The sequence below is a fragment of the Scardinius erythrophthalmus genome (genome assembly GCF_964197995.2).
Source record: "Scardinius erythrophthalmus genome assembly, chromosome: 24".
NCBI lineage: Eukaryota > Metazoa > Chordata > Actinopteri > Cypriniformes > Leuciscidae > Scardinius > Scardinius erythrophthalmus.
This window is the reverse complement of record NC_138244.1, coordinates 8,492,789-8,509,257: the sequence shown is the minus strand read 5'-3', so window position 1 is coordinate 8,509,257 and position 16,469 is coordinate 8,492,789. Positions and strand designations below refer to the sequence as shown.

Sequence of the window (16,469 nt, the reverse complement as noted above, 5' to 3'; positions counted from 1 at the left end):
CAAGCGCTGAGAAAAGTAACGTATACCACGTGACCTCTACATCTACACGCGGGTTTTACTGTAGATTTGCCTACTGGTTTTTAACCACAAAGATTTTGATGATGAGTATACTTGGAATATTTGCAAAAAGTTGGGTGTTGTTATATGCTTTTATTATTAACTTTTTTTAAATTATTTTTATAGGCTTCATATGTTTTTTATTAAAGTAAATCTTAGGCTATTATTTCTTCAGAGGTAGGATTTTTTCTCTCTTCCCCAGTTCACTGTTATAATCAAAGTCTCTTTCTGTATATAAAGATTCTGTTATTATCCCGTTTTTATATGGTATGACTGAGTGAGTCATTTTAGCACTCTCTTATGGTCTATCTATGATTTTCTGTTATATTATTGTACTTAATTTCCTTGCCTTTGAATAATATCATCCTTTTTGCTACTTGGTTGTGACTTGTATTTTATTTGTAATTATACTATATATAAAATAAATATAAAATGTTTGTTTTAGAAATAAAATTGCATAATTATATTATTGAATTACTTGTCTTAATATGTATATGTAATATGTATTTAAAAAAATTATATCAAATATAAGAAGCATATCATATTATTATAATATCATAATTAAAAAAATAACAATATTAATAGAATAATTTTAATTGAATTATTACGATTATTATAAATATGACAATATTTAATTATTTTACTTAGTATGTATATGTGTTTATTTGTTTTAAATAGTGAACATGAATTTAGGTTTTTATATCAAATATAAAACATATTAGTATTTAAATTTTTATGCAAGCTTGGATGGCCGGGACATCTGCAAAAGCCACATATGGTGATGAAAATTAACCCAAAAAGACCAAAAAGATTGGATTATGTGCATTATTTCTTTATTATTATTATTTTATTTAAAAAAGAGGAATCTTCATAAACATTTCTTCTTATAGGCTGATTTACTGCACACAGGCTAAATTTCATTTCTTTTCTTGTCAATACAGCCAGTGCAAGTGAATGCCTCCCATTGATCTATATAATGAGTCATTAGAAGATATAGAAGATAATCATTAGAATAAGATTCCTCTTTTTTAAATTTAAATTTATATGAAATAAATTAAACCCAATACAATATATTGTGGTGAGGATTGAGGAAGGGAGGGAGGGAGGGTTGGTGAATCTGCTGTACCTGCACCCCTCCTTAAATTTTTTTATTGTTTTATTGTTATTGTGTATTTAATTCATTGGGCCTACATTTGAATAACAATTGAATGTATTTGAAGTGTCCCAGTTTACCAATAAAACAAGTTTGACAGTAGCTCCTGGAAAAATGTAGTATTGTAATTGTATAATAAAATTATCTAATAATTGTTATACAATAAAATTAATGTATTATTGTAATTATTATTAATATTATAATTTAAATATCATAATATATAGTTAATTGTCTTAATAGTTATATATTATGTATATAATAGTATTATAATGTTTTAACAAATATAGAAAAAAAAAAAACATATATTTAATATTATAATTCGATATTAAATATATATTTTATACTAAGTAGAATATTTTAATAAAATGTCTGACTTGTATTTAATAAAATGGCACAAAAATATATATTTAAATGAGCAACTCCCGATCCGCTAAGCCCCGCCCACTTTGGGATTACATCGTGTTAATGCATACTAGCATTCTACCCACTAATATTTCTGGAAACCAGTGACTTTTCATGATTTTATGGCGATGTCATCAATTTGCGCCTAAATCTGATGGAAGGAACTCAGCTGTCAAAATGTGTACTTTACACGTGGGTAAGTTTTATTTAGCATACTTTTCATTAGGCCTACACAAAGCTTGCAAACAGTATTGGTACCAGTCTACAATCCTTATATCCACGAGAATACGCGAACTTGTAACAGTATAAATTAAAATAAGCGGTCTCAAATTATTATAGCCCACAAAAACAGCGCTTTCTGTGCAATAAAGCGTGATTTTGTATCGCAGGGAGCGAACAGCTCCGGGCAGCTGGGGCAGGGACACACGGAAGATCAAGCCGAGCCGTGGCGTGCACACGGCGGACTGCAGGCGGCGCAGATCCGCTGCATAACCGGAGGAGGCGGGCATTCGGCTGTCATCACTGGTTATCTGGCCTATAACACTATTAAAAATAATAGATAGTAATGCTAACACTCTGAAAGGACACGTCATTTGAATTAGTAAAATAATCCTCAAACTGTTTCTGTATTTGCTGACCTTTTATTTATGGATCAATAGCGCGCTCTAGTGGACACGTTGAAGTATGACAACAACATTTCTCCACCCAGAGTCAGGTGACCTGCTGATGTGTGGACACAACCACAAAGGTCAGTTAGGGCTCAGTCACACTACAGAGGTCATAACCTTTCAACCCTGCCCTTTGTCTGGGTGTGGAAGAGTTCAGCAGGTGTCCTGTGGTTGGGACTTCTCTATTATCCTGACAGGTGAGTGGTTGGGTCATCAAATCCATACTCGTATTCATATTCTGAATAATAATTTTATTTTTATTATTAGATCAATTGCTCTTAGACCTGCCTATTGAGACTTCCTCTCGTTTAATTGAGTGCTGAATAACCGACATCTGATCTGTGTCTGTCAGGTGACGGTCAGGTCTTGGTGTGCGGCTCCAATGCTTTTGGACAGCTTGGTGTCTCACCAGGGATATCACACTCAGCAGAGCCTTTACATGTGAAGGTGGGAACTGAGACCATAGTGAGACTCTTGCATAATTGTTTTTTTTTTTATGTGTGAGGATTGAAATAAAGTCATTCTATGTTGTGTTTGCAGACACTGAATGAGCCGGTAACTAGTGTGGCTGCTGGCCTCAGACATGCATTAGCAAGTACAGGTATTACTTGTGACTATATAAAATAAATATCACATCTATATAAGTAAAATGTTATAATTAACATTATATTTTTCCAATTCTTATAATTTAAATGTTATTTGTCTTGAAATGTATACATGTAAAAAAGATTAAAACACTAAAAATAAATATAGATTTTTAATATTAAATGTAAGAAATAATTTTATATTTAATTGTATACGTATTATTTAATTATTATAAATAACTTAAATATAATTGTTTTACTTATTTTGCTTAGTTGGTATATATGTATATTTGTTTTAAATACTGAAAAAAGTTAAATACTTAAATTTATATTTAAAATTCCAATTATATATTAATTATATTGTAATATTATTTGTTTTAAATATTGAAAAAAATATTATTATTGTTATATTATAATTGAATATGTAATGATATGTACATGTATGTGAAATATAAAATATATAAAATGTTTAATAATTTGATTTATATTTGTTTTAAATATTAAAAATAAATATACGTTTTTATATCAATATTGTATATGTATATGTATATATTTGTTTTGAATATTAAACATTGAAAAACAATTAAAACATACATTTAAAATTCTAATTACATATTAAATATATTTTAATATTATAATTTTAAATATATAAAATAATTAATATAAGTGTTTCATTATTTTTTTAATAATATAATTAAATATTAAATATATTTTAATTCTATAATCAACTTTTAATTGTGTGTTTTTTGTATATGTGTGTGTGTCTAAAGCTTCAGGTTGTGTTTATCAGTGGGGAACTGGCCTGTCGAGTCACGCTAAGAGAATGTTGAGTCCACAACCTGTTCCAGCGCATCTGTCCTCTAAAGAGCCCTGCCTTGTCCCGGGTAACATTCACACACACACTTGCTCTTAAAGCTCACAACACCAGATACACGAGATCTTACTCCTTATTACTTTACCTCATAAATGTCTGTTAAATGATATATTTAATTTAGTCATTTATCAATAGCACTTTCTGATCTGCAGGGTTAGATCATGTGACCCCACAGAAGGTAGTTGCAGGCTCCGCCCACTGCATTTGTTTGACCGGTGAGAGTATCTTTCAAACAAATCAAACTGATTAGTCAGGATAGAGACGAAAGATCGTCTCACCGAAGCATCTGAATCCCATATCTCTACAGTGAAAGGTGAAATGTTTCTCTGGGGCAGCAATAAACATGGTCAGCTGGTCAGCGAGAGTCTCTTCCTGACACTTCCTGTGGCGTTGGATCGCTCTCTGCTGCGGGGCGAGAGAGTGACCCACGTTCACAGCGGCTGGACGCACCTCGTCACAAAAACAGGTGAGTCACACTACACAAGTCTCACACATTTCTTGATTTTCTTGAGATACTGTTTTCAATATATGATGTATTTACAGAGAGTGGCCGGGTCTTCACATGGGGCAGGTCCAATTACGGACAGCTAGGACGGACCAATCAGGGTACGGAAAAAGAGCCTGACGATTCAACCAGCTCTGGCCAAACTATGAGCCGCCCCGTCGAGATTGAAGCTTTATTTGGAGCAACACAGGTATGTTATCAGCCATATACTGTGGTAAAAGTATCCATATACTGTAAAGTAGATAAATATTGTTTAGTAGTGATTTTACCACAAATAATAATTCGAAGTGAATTTACTACACCCCCGTTAACTGTGGCAAAATCACTGCACTGCTTTTCGTGGCTTATTGTGAAGTGGTAATACATGCAGTATGATAAAATATACCAACGTTCAATAAATAATAATTAGAATGATCAAATAAATATGGAAGGCCATTTCTGCCATATACAAAAATCATGCTTTGGTAAATCGTAATTTTGAGATGAGTAAATCGTAATTATGGCATTAAAAAGTCAGAATTATTAGATAAATGTCAAAAAAGTCAAAATGATGACTTCATCATAATTATAATAAAAAGGGGAAATTATGAGGGGAAAAGTCTAAATTATGAGACAATAAGTTGAAATTGTGATATACTAACTAATTTTTAGAGATAAAGTCAAAATTAAAAATGTAAATTATGAGATAAATCAAAATTATGATATACTGTCATATTATGAGATTAATGTTTTTTAATTATGAGAGTCAAAATTATGAAATTAAAACATTTAAATTATGAGATAAAAAGTCAAAATGATGGCAGACTTAATCGTAATTATGAGATAAAAGGTTGCAATTATGAGAAGTCAAAATGATGACAGTCTTAATCATAACTGTTAGATAAAAAGTTTATATTATGATATACTAAATCATATTATGAGATTAAAAATTGAAATGATGAGATCAATCAAAATGATTATATACATGAAATTATGAGATAAAAAATCAAAATGATGGCAGTCTTAATCGTAATTATGAGATAAAAAGTTGCAATTATGAGAAGTCAAAATGATGGCAGCATTAATCGTAATTATTAGATAAAGTTGATATTATGATATACTAAATCATATTATGAGATAAATTTAAATTATGAGATAAATCAAAATTATTATATACATGAAATTGAGATAAAAAGTCAAAATGATGGCAGTCTTAATCGTAATTATTAGATAAAGTTATGATATACTAAATCATATTATGAGATCAATTTAAATTATGAGATAAATCAAAATTATTATATACATGAAATTGAGATAAAAAGTTAAAATGATGGCATACGAAATTGTAATTATGCGATAAAAATGTCAAAATTATGACACTAAGTCAGAATTTAGATAAAAAATTTAAATGATGAGATAAATCAAAATTATGACATGCTGAGTCTTAATTATGAGTTCAGAAGTTGAAACGAATTTTGATTTATTTGAGCTTTTTTACATAATTTTGACTTAGTATATAATAATTTAGACTTTTTATCTAATAATTATGATTATGAATCATGTCATAATTATGATTTACCAAAGCATGATTTTTCTTATGTTGTGGAAATACAAAATGTTCTTAACTCATAGGCAGGATAATGCAGCACGTACTGTCTTCCAGTAGGGGGCGAAAACACACTGTGCATTCCCACAATTCTTTCTCACATCTGCCCAGAGACACACGTTGATTAGATCTGAAGGTCATCACTTGTCTTATACCGTAGAGAATGCAGCATCTGTGTGCATCCGTATTGAAGAGAAAGACTCAATGGCAGTGTTTTATGCTCAATCTCAGATGAGTCACCGAACCTCGAAATCAAAGACCAGCCTTCAGATACTGTGAGCGAGAGAAAAGAGACATTTGGCATTTACGTCTTTTTGCATTGGTTCTTCAAGTTCAAGTTGGTGCACAGAGGGACGTGTTGTCCAAACTGCGAAACATATTTCTCTATGTCAGATCTCCTTGCGTGACTTTGTGCTCTCACCACTTTCTGCCAGGACAATGGACCATGGATGTCATTTTTAATCCTCAAAAGTTGCTTACGCTACTACAATATCCTGCACTAGCGACCCAGGCTTAAAGGAATATAGTTCTGTTATCATTAACTCTACTTTCATTCTCCTGTGGAACACAAAAGGAGATTTTAAAGAGTCGTACGATGGCTTTGTGCGACAAGCGTCGTTATCGTTGACTAAAACGTTTTTGTTAAAGCTGAAATAAAATATAAATATTAAATGAAAAACTTAAAGGAGACAACGATTTAAAATGATGCCCTGGAAACTGAAAACTAAAACTGAATTTTTTTTTTTTTAAACTATTTAAATCTACTAAAAATGCTGAAAGCACGTAACAAAATTACAAAAAATTAAACTATAAAATATATAAATAACACTAAAATAAGACAATGTCCGGAAATTAAAGTAATTATTTACTGATAATTGTCTCTTCCAGTGAGCTGAACATTGATTTGTTCACAGTTAGATATGCGAACAAATCCATTAGACCAATTTTGTGAACCGGATCATATTTTGAACATTTCTGACTCAAAAGAGCAATTTAATGACAAATTGGTACGAACACTCTTAAGAGAGCTAGGGCTAATATTCAAATATTTAATCAATAATGCCTCATATTTTAGTGGAATATATTGTATGAGTCATATGGGCAACTTTTATGATACATTTATGCTGCTTTTGTGTTCTTCTTGAATCTTAAAAGTCATAATGTGCGTCCCAATTCATGTACTTATGCTCTATTCTATGAGGTTTTGTAGTATAAATAGTGCGAGTAGTGCGGGAAAAGTACACGCAGATGATGCACTTAAAGGGATAGTTCACCCCAAAATGCAAATTTGCTGTTAATTTACTCACCCTCAGTCCATCCAAAACAGGTATTTTTTTCTCTCTGATGATGAATAACAAATAAACTTATAAAATGTATACACTACACAATTGAGTGCATAGTGTATAGTGCGTCATTTGGGACACAACTTCACTAAGCCTTTAAAACCATAAATTGTACTAGTACGTTTTTTAGCAGTCTACATTGTGTCTAAACTGTTGTTTAGACTTCAGATCAATAATGTTCCCGCCCCCAAAGGCCTAGTGGCCAATCAGGGGGGAGTTAGCATCTTCACTGGCTCCAGACTGTAAGATTTCCTATCCGTAGATGAAACATAATACTGTGTTCTAGAAATGACTGTTCCTTCCTGGATACGGAGCTGAACTCCTAGTAATGGGTGGTGTAATTTCTTAAAATGAGTTTGTTCACACGTGCAGCCGACAGTCAGTTTCACACTTGCACCCGGAGCGCTGGAGTCCTGCTGTGTGTGTGTGTGTGTGTGTGTGTGTGTGTGTGTGTGTGTGTGTGTGTGTGTGTGTGTGTGTGTGTCTGAGTTCCCACAGTGCACTGCTGTACCTGAGGCTTCATCACAGTGCCTGAACATGTGTGGGACACCTCGTCCTGTTCTTCATTATCAAAGGCACATGGGTACAACGGGATCTAAAAATATAGGCACTGACTATCTCAGTGTTCTATATTTTATATTCAGAAAATATGTTTTATAATTAATTTTATAATATAAAAAAAATATATATATACATGTATATATGTATGTATGTATGTGTATATATATATATATGTATGTGTGTGTGTGTGTGTGTGTGTGTGTATATGTATATGTACATGTGTATGTGTTCTGATATAAAGTTTGTATACGTGTAATAATATATGTGTGTGTGTGTGTGTGTGTGTGTGTGTGTGTGTGTGTGTGTGTGTGTGTGTGTGTGTGTGTGTGTGTGTGTGTGTGTGTGTGTGTGTGTGTGTGTGTGTGTGTGTGTGTGTGTGTGTGTTTTAAAATATAACATAATATAATAAAAATGTTATTTACTTTGTTTATATTTCACTTTTTACAAATTATAAATATGTAATTATATTAATGAGATATATATGTGGTATTAAAAATTAATAATTAAATGTCTAGAAGCTGTATTTACTTTATATTTATATTTCACTTTGTATTTTGTTGTTAATTTTAAATAATATATAATAATATAAATGATTCATATATGGTATTAAATAATTAATAGTTAATTAAATATATTATTAATTATATGTTACATTATATTAATTATGTGTATGTATTTTAAAATAACACAATATATATTTAATATATATATATATATATATATATATATATTAGACTTTCGTATCTCAAGTATACTTAATGAAAGTTCATTTAAAGGAGTGGTTTGGTCAGAAATTTAAATTATTACTAATATTAAATATTAATATCTAATATGAATTATTAAAAATTATATCATTATTTATTTATCTTCATGTCATTCTAAGCACATATACTATTTATATTTAAATACATATCAATATTTTTGGTTAATTTAATATTCTTTATTTGTTAATAAATATTCTTTATTTATTTTTTTATTAATTGTATTATTTCATGGGAATGAGATTTGGTCAGTCGCTTCAGACGGTCTCTTTGTGTCTGCATGTTCTAGCGCTCCCTGCTACTGATCTGACAGCAGTCCTCAATGGATTGTCCTCCGTCTGAAAGCTGTTTTGACTGGCTGTGTGTTGTTATTGTGTGGCGTGGGGTCAGCTGGGGACGCTGGCTGGATGGGGTTGTTTTGTTGGTGATGGTGAGAGAAACAGACTATATCAGGACAGATCGTGGTTGTGGAGTCTGACAGGAGGCTCCTGCTTTTGTCTATATCTGCAAAAGACCTCACTTTGTACCAGTTGATACAAAGTCCACAGCGGATGCAAGCAGAACGTCCTTGTGCATCACCCATAACAGTCAACACTGATATTTAATTGATATCAATTGTATTCATTATCTATTTAAATGACCATTACATCACCATCTCATATTTTTTATGGTTTCAGTATATTTTGTTTATAACTATATATATCCATTTGAAGCAATATTAAAATGTTTAATTTAAGAAACATTCTGTATCTTATTCTAAATATTTAAAATGAATACAAAATTAAGTACATTTCATAGTTAATTCTAATATAAGATAATTATGTTTTGTTTCTAACTATATGTATGTACATTTAAACCATATTAAAAAGTTGAATAAAAAATGTGTTCATATAATACACAAGTGCTTTACATAAAAAGGATTTAAAATAATCATAAAATAATAACAAAGCAGATGCAATAAAAGCAAAGAATCGAGAAAATGATTACATTTATTTGAAATGTTAAGTTTTAATAATAAAAAATGATATATAAATAATATAAATGCATACAAATATTAAATAAATCATTACATGGAAATATTCTATATATTATTCAGCATTTATAAATACAAATATTACAGTTGATTTTAAATTAAAATAATTATTTTTCATTTCTAACTGAAGAAATGAACAATACTCATATTAATATGATGCTCAATTTAAGAAATATTCTGTAAATTATTCTAAATTAATAAATAATTAATTAAATAAATAAACAAAAGTATTCTAATATGATACAATATATAATTTAAATTTACAAACATTTATAGATTATTCTCAATTAATAAATAAATGAACAAATTCGACATATTACAAATTAATTATATTATTCTAAATGTTTTCCTCGTGCTTACAGCTGTGTTATGTCTTCCAAAGTCGACTCAGGGCAATACAAATACAGAAAGGTGGATTTAGGTTTAGGTTTATATATATTTGATTGGTCGTTAAACAAGAGAAGTTTCAAGGTTCTTTCAGGCCCACCAGCTCTGCTGCCATTTCCCATGATGCACCGATATAATTTCCACTAATACGAGCGTGTTTGTGTGGACGGCATCCTCCCAGCTCTGGCAGACAGCATTAGCGATGTGTTTTTATCCACTAGTAGCCCATTTCCTCTGCGTAATGAGCTCTGATCACCAAACATTAATAAACCAACCAGAGACGCCCAGTCACCCACTCACATCCTCACTGGTTGTCATGGTAATGGACATATGACTCCAGCATTGAGGCCGGTTGTGTGTTTGTGCATCTCTGCACAGCTGAACGTTTAAATCACTCCCCTCGTACCGGCTTCCCAGCAGGGAATGTTCGATTCAGACATCCCGACTCCTGTTACATGTGATTCTATGTGTGACATGAGTCAAACTGAGGTCTGTCAGCGGTTATTGTGTTTGGACTGTGAGCATGTAAGAGCATGTAATAGGTGTTTCTCACAAATTTCTCCCTGTTTTTTTGCAGATCGCTTGCGGATCTGAACATAACTTGGCTGTTGTGGGTGAGTACAGTGAGCTTGGGTGTTTTTATAAACATGCATGACTCTTTGCACAGATTACTCGAGGATTATGTTAGGAATGTATGCAGTATGCAGTCTCCATGGCAACACCTGTTGTCTTCATGTATCCGATGGCCCATAACAGTCATTGGCCAAGGCCTCCGTCACACACTCTTAGACCTGAGTACTGAGAGTCAATCACTGAGCTCATCAGAGAAACTAACCTCAAGCTGTGATGTGCATGAGATGCACGAAGTCAGGGGGTTTTCTGTTTTCTGTGAGCATTGTCGAGTGAATCCCTCAAAGAACATGTTCAGGTCATAGTTCACAAAAAAAAGTGGTGTCAAATCGATTAATCGCGATTAATCGCATTTACCATAAATGTGTGTGTGTGTGTGTGTGTGTGTGTGTGTGTGTGTGTGTGTGTGTGTGTGTGTGTGTGTGTGTGTGTGTGTGTGCTTTCCAATACACACATATATTTACAAACTTTTGCATTAGATCATATTAATCACGATTAATCGATTTGACAGCAATATATCTATTTAGTATAAAATTAAGCCATTATTATCATGACAAAAGCACCTTTCCCCCCAATATTTCTTAACTGTAATGCATCTGAATGTTTTACTTTAGTGTCATAATCTTAAATTATGATATTTATTAACCTCTACTAATACAAATTATTTTTTATAAAAGTATTACATTTAATATATTTAAAATATATATATTTTAAATTTATTTAGCTAGCATAAAACTTACATAGGAACATAGGATGATGACAAACACTGTGTGTGTGTAATATACACACACACACACACACACACACAAACACATATATATATATACATCTTTATAGGTTTCCTGACTCCCAGCAGATTCTCTCTTGCGCCGAGGTTCATCACATATACAGTTGCCATGGCAATAATTCTACAGTATCTTTAGGTGTAAAGTAGCTTATTATGGGATGTGACTGCTCTGACATTGAGCCGGGGGAGAAAAAAGACAGGATTAAAGAAGAGTAAGCCAGCATTTTGAGATTCCACTAAGCCTGATGGCCAGAATTAACTCTGGAACCAGCTCTGGCTTCTGTACTTTTGAGACTTCAGTGTCTTGATTTCAGTAATAGGACATTTTCAGCACTACGTCTTTAGCATTAGTAGAGATGAGTATCTGTTGCTGAAGTAATTAAGCCTCCGCTCCATGCTGTGATCTTTAGCGTATCATAGAAGGATGCTGGGAATTAGTCTCTGTGCCTTTGTGCAAGGGCATCAGAGGGAAATGAGCAATTACTGAAAAAGAATATGAAGTTAGGGTTAGTTAGATGTAATAGAAGCTATTTCTACTTCTTTCCATTTGTTAATTCACCAACAAGTTAAAAAAGTAACACCATTGACTAATTGCAGTTCATGCAGTGTTTGAAACGTATGCCTTCTTGCTGTCTTTGCCTCACATTACTGTAATATTATTCTGTTGTATTTTATCTCAAAGTCAAAAGGAAAGATGAGAATTTAGATTTTGCATTAAAAAAACAATGCCTTCTTAGACCATTAAAGGGTCCTTTGCACGATGACCTCGAGCCAAACACCCCCCAGAGGCTTTTTTTTCCTTGGTCGAACATTATTAAAGTTAGAGCTTATTTCGAGATATCAGCCGAGTGGCTTAGTGCAGGCGCTAATGGATCCAAGGTTGTATCTCGTAAATTACCCCACTAATAATGCCCAGAATGGTACCAAACTTCTACAGTAGTACAAATAGGTTCTGTACTCATAAAACGAGGCATTGAAAAGTTTGTAAGTACATCAGGAGTTTATTTAAATAACACTTGCCTGACGGCTCATGCTACCGCTAACCCGGACGTCGAGGTCACTTCCGTGATTTGGGAAAAGCATGTAAAAGTTCTAATAAAATAAACTCCTGATGTACTTACAAACTTTTCAATGCCTCGTTTTATGAGTACAGAACCTATTTGTACTACTGTAGAAGTTTGGTACCATTCTGGGCATTATTAGTGGGGTTATTTACGAGATACAACCTTGGATCCATTAGCACCTGCACTAAGCCATTCGGCTGATATCTCTAAATAAGCTCTAACTCTAATAATGTTCAACCAAGGAAAAAAAAAGCTTCGGGGAGGGTTTGACTTGAGGTCATGGTGCAAAGGACCCTAAGTTGAAATTACTCCGAGCCATTGTTTAAGACGTTTTGCATTATTATTATTATTATTATTATTATTATTATTATTATTATTATATTGAAGCATTCTCGGCCCCAAATTCTCATTACCATCGTGCAAAAAATATATATTTGTACATTTAGTTGCCTTCGCTGTCTTTTTGTATCTTGTCCCTTGTTTGTGAAGGGCGATGATATCTTCTCTTAATTTTTTGGACCATTCTTTTGACTAACATGCCATATTTCTTACATGCATTCAAAAGTGACACTCAACAAACCTAGCCAGTTCAGGTATTTCATGTGTTCTAGCTCAAGCACACCTGATGCAACTAATGAAGCCATTGATTAGTTGCATTAGGTGTGCTTGAAACAACACCTGATTTGCAGATTTGTGCTGTTGTGAGAGTTTCTATTCAGGGAGTTGAATTGAGCTAATAAAACTGATTTGCAATGGGGGTTGAATAATTTGTAGCAGAAAACTATGTAGCAGTTCATCAGCTGAGAAGGTGACTTAAAAAGAGCCTGATTTCCTGAAAGAAGTATTCGTTTCTTGGGGAACTTGAGGTTTATCTTTTGTTCCTTTGTGCGATGCACCCTCGGGTACAAAACCATGACGTCTCATTGCACAACAGAGCAAATTAATAACATCTCAACATGCCTTGAATCTTATATAGCATTATCTAAACACACAACACTCTTCTCAGAGGACATCGTGGCACTTCCATCTTTAAATGAGATTACATCGGTTTAGGGACTGTGTGCATTATGACCACGTTCAACCGTCTTTTGTTTGAAACGAATCACACAGCCACGTCTTTTTTATTTCATTATTTCTCTTGTCTGGATTAGTATGCTGTTCTATATGTTTCTATGGTCTGTACGTGTGTTGCTATGGGAACAGTTTAGCTGTGCATCAGTGACTGAGCACTAGAGCTCTTGTTTTGTGTATTACACATCATACTACATCGTACTACTTTTATTTTTTTATTTATAATTCTGCATAATTGTAGCCCACTTGAATTTACAAAGACTTGTTAGTGTATAGGGGTAGTGTGGGAGAAACGGGGGGGGCGTACGACAAAACGAGTTACCCTTGAGAAAGCATCCTCGCTCCTGGTTGCCGTGGCGACGGGACTTATGTAACCATGTTGCCGTGGCACGTGCTTCCATGGCGATGCGGGTTCGACCACACCCACCTGCTGGACGTGTTCGAGGTGTTCAAGGAGGGTCTGAATGATTCACAAGTGTTGTGTGCACAAGAAACATGAGGCTTTTTTCATTCAGAATCATTTTTAACAACCCAGTGACATTTTTGTTTTGTTTTTTCTTCCTTTTTATTATTCATTTTGTAAACACTTTTACCAAAATTACTTAAACATTTCAGTATGTATGTTCGCTGTGAATCGAACCATTGGTGTTGCAAGCTTGATAGTCTGTCTGTCTGTCTGTCTGCTTGTCTGTCTATCTATCTATGTATCGTTGTAGCAACATTGTCATGGAATATATTTCACTGTCTCTCTTCAGGGGGTCGGCTCTTCTCCTGGGGCTGGAATGAACACGGAATGTGTGGAGACGGTTCCCTTTGTGACATCACGCAACCACGGCCAGTCCCTGGCCTCACAGACGCTACGGCTCTTCTGATTGGCTGTGGAGCAGGACATTCAATGGCACTATGCAGTTTGAAGAGCAACAAGGATTCTGCAAGCTGAACAGGTTTCAGCGTTCGGCTCTCTCTCTGTTTGCTTTCGTTACGTTTTAATGAATTATTCAGAAAGACATGTTTCAGATCAAAGATCAAAGTCTCAGAGATGCAAATACTACCTACGGATGACCACATTATGCTTATGACATCAGGAAATGACCCAAAATAAACAGAAACAAGAACACTAGGCCCATTCATGCAAATATTCATAGCTTAAAGGAAAAGCCTTCATTGGTTTTGTTTTTAAAATTATAATGACAAATAAATGGCTTTTTTTTCTCCAATTAAATACCAAAAAAATTAATCTATATGCTTGTATATGCTGTTCTAGTGCCTTCACAAACATTCAGAAAGACTGAAATTCAATGAGGAGACAAATTCAATAAGACACTCATTTTTGTGATGGGTTTTTGACAGCACTGAAATGGCCGATCATGCTTCCTTTGCTGTGATCGACGGTCAAGGATCATTTCATCTGACCTTTCACCTCAGGGACAGAGAAAACCCTTAAATAACCTTCACCGTAAATCCGCAGTAAAACCGATTTACTGCTAAGAAATGGCCTGTCTGAAAACAATCAATCTCACAGAATACCCAATGATGGAGTGATAATCTACTAAAGATACTCAACAAAGCCTGAAAAATCCACACAACACAAAATCTGTTTTAGTGCTTTTTATTATCATTGTTTTTTTGTTCATTGTTTTTTTTTCTCTCTTCAGAAAAAGACACAAAATTGCCTTAACAATATGTCAACTCAAACCATCAATGAAAACACCACCTGGTTTTAAATAACTATCCATACTATGCACTGCAGTGAGCTGAAAGACACAAGGAACGTCTCACAAAACGGCACAAACGTTTGAGATGCCTCATTTTGCCTGGAAGTTGTGCAAAAACTATTCAGTCCCAAAGACTGTACACCTCTTGAGTTTTATTTATATGTATAATATATATTTATCACTCATTGATGTTTGTGTTCTGATGTGCTTGGGTCTTTGAACAGTCCAGCATATTGTAAGGAAACGACCCAATGTTGACATTCCTGTGATGCAACTGGCAGTGCGCTAGTTTGGTCCCAAAGAATTGGGTTTACTTAACATTTTCACAACAATGAAAAATAAACGTCGAAACAAACTTAACAGTATCGGTTCCTTTCATATATTCCATCATAAACCCTGTATGTTCTTGTTCTCAATAAAGAGTCGTGTTGTTGTACAGTGCAGGATTGTCTCTTCTGATGGTTTTTATGAAAACCGCTATAATAATGTGGCTTCCAAAATAGTTTGTATATTCACATTGAATTTTCAAATGCAATCTAAGCATTTATTAAACATATTCCTCATCAAACTCAGTGATGGTGTCATTCCTTCAAAAATTGTGAGTTTGGTCCCAATGATGCGCTTACAAGCCTTGGTATTTTACCTTCAAATCCAACACCACATTCTAACCAGGCGCGACACTCAATTTTTGTTACGCTCTAAGTGAAAATGCTATGCAACACGCCAATCACAGCCACTGGCGATGTATATTAAACATCAAATATGAGTGAAATTTTGGATGGAGCTTCCCAGCATGTCACATCACGCCTGATTAGGACACGGTGCATCTCGAAAGTTACCAGCCAAACATGTGAGCTACAAAATATATCAAATCTGTCATTTGTTTTACAGAAAGGAATGTAAAAGTGAACGGTGCAAACAGTGCAAAAGGCATTTCTACATGGTAACTACAGTAGTACAAAATACAGGAAAACTATTGCTTTTTTTTCTCCCTACTCACACATGATCACAGAGCACATGTTTTTTTTTTTTTTTTTTTCACTGAAATGATTAGCGACTGGAGTAACATTTTTACAACATTTCAACTACCAAAAACAAACACTTCAACGAGATAAAAGAAAGATTTACTCGACACCAGCACATACAAGCACAATGTACAACACTGACACTCACGAACGAAAAACAACAGGCACTTCGCACAGCACGATAAACCACAAACGAAACAGCGCTACGTACGGCTGAACAACTAGCTTCTGTGCTACATCTACGCTGAATTATTCTGTCACAAC

The 16,469-nt window shown here is 33.7% G+C and overlaps 1 protein-coding gene across 2 annotated transcripts; it reads left to right on the top strand.

Annotated features, from left to right (window-relative positions):
- Positions 1 to 1,644: 1,644 nt before the first annotated feature.
- On the top strand, positions 1,645 to 15,746 carry sergef (secretion regulating guanine nucleotide exchange factor). 2 transcript variants are annotated; one of them, XM_081355376.1, is made up of 11 exons: positions 1,645 to 1,808; positions 2,002 to 2,137; positions 2,322 to 2,477; positions 2,633 to 2,727; positions 2,821 to 2,881; positions 3,635 to 3,748; positions 3,891 to 3,953; positions 4,046 to 4,204; positions 4,282 to 4,433; positions 10,491 to 10,527; positions 14,221 to 15,746. In XM_081355376.1, exons 1-11 carry the CDS (start codon positions 1,767 to 1,769, stop codon positions 14,403 to 14,405), a joined length of 1,200 nt encoding a protein of 399 aa, XP_081211502.1. In that variant the 5' UTR covers positions 1,645 to 1,766; the 3' UTR covers positions 14,406 to 15,746. The 2 variants fall into 2 exon arrangements, with proteins under 2 accessions (XP_081211502.1, XP_081211503.1); XM_081355377.1 differs by having other exon boundaries at positions 1,763 to 1,804.
- Positions 15,747 to 16,469: the final 723 nt, after the last annotated feature.

Bases quoted from the DNA above. Each gene is read 5' to 3' on its own strand.
- sergef (XM_081355376.1), top strand. From the start codon at position 1,767: ATGGAAGGAACTCAGCTGTCAAAATGTGTACTTTACACGTGG. The intron at 2,138-2,321 runs GTTATCTGGCCT...TTCTCCACCCAG, and splicing joins GCATTCGGCTGTCATCACTG to AGTCAGGTGACCTGCTGATG. The intron at 2,478-2,632 runs GTGAGTGGTTGG...TGTGTCTGTCAG, and splicing joins CTTCTCTATTATCCTGACAG to GTGACGGTCAGGTCTTGGTG.